This window comes from Diadema antillarum, unplaced genomic scaffold, assembly GCF_040938485.1.
Source record: "Diadema antillarum isolate AM-2024a unplaced genomic scaffold, OU_Dant_1.0 seq00000301_RagTag, whole genome shotgun sequence".
NCBI lineage: Eukaryota > Metazoa > Echinodermata > Echinoidea > Diadematoida > Diadematidae > Diadema > Diadema antillarum.
The window spans coordinates 2,126,672-2,132,487 of NW_027271324.1; the positions used below are offsets into that span (position 1 = coordinate 2,126,672).

The 5,816-nt window shown below is 49.1% G+C and overlaps 1 protein-coding gene across 1 annotated transcript; it reads left to right on the forward strand.

Annotated features, from left to right (window-relative positions):
• Window positions 1-1,762: 1,762 nt before the first annotated feature.
• On the forward strand, window positions 1,763-5,799 carry LOC139730341 (uncharacterized). The gene has a single exon (XM_071641209.1). The coding sequence runs from the start codon at window positions 1,763-1,765 to the stop codon at window positions 5,513-5,515; it is 3,753 nt and encodes a 1,250-aa protein (XP_071497310.1). The 3' UTR covers window positions 5,516-5,799.
• Window positions 5,800-5,816: the final 17 nt, after the last annotated feature.

The window sequence follows — 5,816 nt, forward strand, 5'->3', positions numbered from 1 at the left end:
AGCTGCAAAAAGCTGAATTTGAAAGAAATCGGCTGATTCTCGAGCAGGAAGAATCTGCTCTCGCAAGGAGAAAAGAACTAGCCACTATCAAAGCTGAACAGGCAGTAGTCGAGGAGTTTGAGGATGAGCTGGATGAGGATCGTGATGAGGAAATTGTTTTCCCAAACGTGGAGAGGGAGACAAAGGGTGAGGAAATGAAGCGCTTCTTTGCATCTCAGGAAGTTGAAACTCATTCCAGCACTGAATCAAAACCAGCTGCGACAATGCCTCAACCAAACCCAAGTAGCAAAGCACCAGAGGGATTGGAGAGAATGTTTACATCACTTGAGGGATGCCTTGCCCAACTTACAAGAGTAACTGTCCATCAGAGTATGGCAAGCCAGCAACTTGCAGCATCAAGCCAGCTACCAAAAATCGATGTCCCTCCATTTAGCGGGGATCCCCTGCAATATCCATTGTGGAAGAACGCTTTCATTAGTTTGGTGGACAGCAAACCACTGGATAATGCCTCGAAACTGAACTTCCTCTGTGCGTTTGTGTGTGGTAAACCTAAGGAGATCGTCGAACACCACCTACTCATCGGGGACGAGGATGGCTACAAGAAAGCACGCGAGCAGCTGGAAGAGAGATATGGTCATGCGAGCACCATCAGTGTCGCCTTCACCAAGAAGCTAAATTCCTGGGGTAGGATTGGACATCGTGATGCTAGCGGCCTGAGAGACTACTCAGACTTCCTGGTGAGGGTAAGAGCAGCAAAGCACAGCTGTCACAGTCTGGGAATCCTCGATTACCCTCAGGAACATGCAAAACTCGTGGAGAGACTACCACCCCATCTGGAGGGCAAATGGAGAGATGAAATTGTAAGATGGCAAAGGAGAGAGGGCCCTCAAAGCTTTCCGCCATTTTCACACTTTGTAGAATTCGTGAAGATGGCTGCTACTAGTGCGAGCATTCCAGAGTTGGAGTCAGTCTCAAGAGAGACATCCAGGCCAAGCTTCTCTTCAAACCGAACCGACAAGCCCAACAAGGCAAGAACATTCGCTATCAACGGGACCTTTGATGAGAAGAAGAAAATGAACCCATCCCCACCGACTGCTTCAAAGCATGGTCCGTACTCGTCCTGCCCATTCTGTGCACAAGATCATCACATTGATGAATGTGAAGAATTTGCCAAAATGTCACTAGCAAAGAGAAAAACTTTCTTCTTTCAGAAGATGCTGTGTATGGGATGTGGCACAACAGATGAGCACCTGTACAGAAACTGCAAGGAAAGGAAAGCATGTAAAACCTGTGGAAAAGCTCATCTGACGTGTCTCCACATGCAGGGAACCAACCCACTGGCAAGGCAGGATGATGGGTCGGCCAACTGCACCTCTGTCTGCTCGCTTCCTGACCAACACGAAAAAGACAACTGCATGATCGTACCGGTGTGGCTTCGTCACAAGGACAATCCCACAAAAGAGCGTCTCGTGTATGCAATTCTGGACGATCAGTCAAACGTTAGCTTTGTATCAAAGTCTGCCGCGAAAGAGCTGAACGTTAAAGGCCCACAGACGGACCTTCGCCTCACCACAATGCACAAGACTGCCAACATAGCAAGTGAGAAAATTTCAGGACTAGAGGTCTTGGACTACAAGAAGGAGAATGTGGTTCAACTACCAGTAGCCTTCGCACCCGGGAGATACTGCCAATCTCACGCCCGCAGATACCAAAACCTGAAGTGGCCAAAAGATGGCCGCATCTCCGACCCATCGCAGACAAAATGATGCCGTACAGCACGACTGTTGAGGTCTCCCTACTCATTGGCAATGATTGCACACGGGCAATTCGACCGCGGGAAATAATCACAGGAGGAGAAGATGACCCATATGCACAGAGGTCTCTTCTTGGATGGGGCATCATTGGACGAGTGTGCAAGACCCAAGGTGAGAGTCTAAGGAGTGCTGCATGCAACAAAATCAGTGTTGAGACGTACTCAAACTTCGCCTTCCCCACCAAGACAAAGGAAGTTCTCTGTCCCCAAAAGATAATTCAGACGCTTGAAGCAGACTTCAAAGACATGAGTGGGGGTCAAGAGCCTCTTTCTGTAGAAGATCGGCGATTTCTCCAAAGGATGGAGGAAGGGATCAAGAAGAGGGATGACGGTCACTACGAGATGCCTCTTCCATTCAAGTCAGAGGATGTGAGGCTACCGCATAACCGGCAGATGGCAGTGAAAAGGTGGAACCAGCTTAATGCCAGATTCCGAAAGAATCCTAAATTTCTGGCAGACTACCAGGAATTCATGCTAGATGTAATAAGCAACTGCGCTGAGAAGGCCCCAGTCGAGTTCAGGAATGGCAGAGTGAACTATGTTCCCCATACAGGAGTCTACCACCCAAAGAAGCCTGATAAGATCCGCGTTGTCTTCGACTGTTCTGCGAAGTATCAAGGGGTGTCGCTCAATGACAAGCTGCTGCAAGGCCCAGATCTTACAAATGGCCTACTTGGAGTCCTGTGCAGATTTCGACAGGAGGATGTGGCAATTATGGCGGATATCAAGAGCATGTTCCACCAATTCTTTGTAGCAGAGGAGGACCGTGACATGCTACGCTTCCTGTGGTGGGAAGACGGAAACCCCCAAAATGAAGTAATTGAGTACAGAATGAAGGTTCATCTCTTTGGAGCAGCTAGTTCACCTGGGTGTGCTAACTTTGGTCTGAAGAAAGCTGCAGATGATGGCGAAGAAGAGTTTGGGACAGATGCGGCAAACTATATTCGCAAAGAATTCTACGTTGATGATGGACTAAAGTCTGTACCAACACCAGAAGAAGCTGTGAAACTTCTCCAGGCAAGTCAAGGCATCTGTGCTAAGGCTGGACTCAAGCTTCACAAGCTCATGTCAAATAGCAAGGAGGTCCTGCAGAGTTTCCCCCCTGAAGACATGGCAAAAGGATTGGCAGATCTTGACCTAGATTTTGACACGCTTCCTGTGGAAAGAGCACTAGGAGTTACTTGGTGTGTGGAGAGCGATACTCTTCAGTTCAAGATCGAACTCCAAGACAGACCCCCAACCAGAAGAGGCATACTTTCCACAGTCTGCTCTATCTATGATCCAAATGGATTTGCCAGCCCAGTCACGCTAAGAGGGAAGCAGATTCTGCAAGAGCTATGTCGCCGCAAACTGGACTGGGACGCGACAATACCAGATGATCTGAGACCACGTTGGGAGAATTGGCGAAAGGAGATTCAGGAACTTGAGAAGATGAAAGTTCCGAGATGTTTCAAGCCACCAGGATTCGGCAAAGTGAAACATGCAGAGCTCCACCATTTCTCCGACGCGAGCTACGAGGGATATGGGCAGTGCTCTTATCTCCGACTCATCAATGAACAGGATGAAAGCTGCTGCTCTCTCGTGGTAGCAAAGTCAAGAGTAACACCTCTGAAGCCAGTGACTATGCCCAGACTTGAGTTGACCGCAGCTACAATTTCTGCCAAGGTTAGCAGGTTTCTACGCAGTGAGCTGATGTACGGAGACCTTCAAGAATTTTTTTGGACTGACAGCAGAGTTGTCTTAGGATACATCCAAAATGAGTCCAGAAGATTTCACATCTACGTGACGAATCGTGTAGAATTGATACACAATGAAACCTCTTCAAGCTCCTGGTTCTACGTCGACACCACCTCCAACCCTGCAGACTGTGCGTCACGCGGTATGACAGCCACGGAACTCTTGAACAGTGACTTCTGGTTATCAGGACCAAAATTCCTGGAAGGAAAGGGGATCTTCCATCCTCCCCAGGAGGAGGTAAAACCAGACATCAGTGATGAAGACCCAGAGGTGAAGAAGGGGATTAGCTTCTCTACCACTGCAGTGAACATCACCAGTAGACTGAGTACCAGCCGCCTTCATCACATCTCCAGCTGGAATCGTGCAAGGAAGGCAGTTGCCTTGTGTCTACGGCTGAAGAGGAAACTTCAAGAACGACAGGTGAAGCTGAGGAAATCGGTTCAAGTTGCTAGACCACTTCCCAGAGTTGACCTCACCGTGGACGAACTTCAGCGAGCAGAGACAGAAATCTTCCTCTGCCTGCAAAGAGAGCAGTTCCATCAGGAGGAAGACATCCTCCGAAAGCTCCAGTGTAACAAACAGGGAGACCGTGCTGCTGCCCGGTTGAGAAACGACAGCATTAAAACTACCAGCTCGCTGTACCGCCTTGACCCCTACATAGACGAGAGCCAAGTCATCAGAGTGGGTGGCAGAATAAAGAGAGCAAATATCCCTATGGAGGTGAAACACCCTATCATCGTGCCCCGACATTCACACGTTACAGAAATGCTGATTAGACACCACCATCAGAAGGTGAACCATATGGGTAGAGGGATAACCCACAATCAGCTGAGGCAGTCAGGTTACTGGATCATCGGTGGATCGGCAGCAGTTTCCAGCATTGTGTCGAAGTGCGTGACATGCAGAAAACTTCGTGGCCCCCTTGAGCAGCAAAAGATGGCTGACCTCCCAGAGGACAGGCTGACACCAGCTCCACCGTTCACCTACTGTGCTGTTGATTACTTCGGCCCATTCACAATCAAAGAGAGACGGAGTGAGGTGAAGCGGTATGGTGTCTTGTTCACTTGCATGGCATCCAGAGGAATTCACCTAGAATCGGCAAACAGTTTGAGCAGTAGCTCATTCATCAACTGCCTGAGACGATTCCTGAGCAGACGTGGCCCCGTGAGACAGATACGCTGTGACAGAGGAACAGCTTTCGTTGGTGCACGCAACGAGCTCCAGCAAGCACTCAAGGAGCTCGATGAAGAGCAGGTTAAAGACTACCTGAAAGAAAATGACACAGACTGGATCCCTTTTGAAATGAACACCCCCCACTCCTCTCACATGGGAGGAGCATGGGAACGACAGATTGCCACTGTGAGACGTGCCCTTGAACCCTTGCTGATAAACTCGTCAAACCAGTTAGATGACGAGTCCTTCCGTACGTTTCTAGCCGAGGTAGAACTGATCGTGAACACAAGACCACTCACCACAACAAATCTATGCTCCCCTGATGCACCCGAGCCCCTGACACCGAACCATCTGCTGACTATGAAGCCGAAGGTAGTGCTTCCGCCACCAGGAAAGTTTCAACGGGCAGATGCCTACTGCAGGAAATGGTGGCGACGAGTTCAGCATCTCACAAACGAATTTTGGTTGAGATGGAGGAAAGAGTTTCTCATCGAACTCCAGGCAAGGCAGAAGTGGGTGCAGCCAAAACGAGACATCAGAGTGGGCGATGTCGTCATCATCAAGGAAGCTGATGAAGCTCGCCGATGCTGGCCCCTGGGACGAGTAGAGGAAGTCTTCGCTGGCAAAGATGGGCATGTGAGGAAGGTCCGACTTCTCATGGCTACGAAGATGCTGGATACTGAGGGGATGCGCCACCATCGACCGTCCTTCCTCGAGCGACCCATCCAGAAACTGGTAGTCTTGGTTCCGGCAGAAGAAGTTGCAACGGGAGAAGAAGTCTCGCGTGCATAGAACACCGATGTAGATGGGAAGACCGGGAGATTCCCAATCAAGGAGCCAAATCAAGTCGAAGAAATCTCACAATTTGTAATGTATTTACTCATAATGCTTCTCTCTATCTCTTCTCTCTTCCACTCTTTCTCTCTAGCTTGCCTCTCAGGCACTTTTACCCTTTCATCTTTTCACAGCCCACTAGCTGTAAATTTATCTGTTTTATTCTCTTTAGCATGTCAAGCAACCAGAGAAATGTAACTGTGTTTATTGTTTTGGTGTAACAGCTGTGTATGGCTGTTAAAGGAGCCATGTCACTGCA

Coding starts and splice junctions, on each gene's coding strand:
- LOC139730341 (XM_071641209.1), top strand. CDS start 1,763: ATGATGCCGTACAGCACGACTGTTGAGGTCTCCCTACTCATTGGCAAT.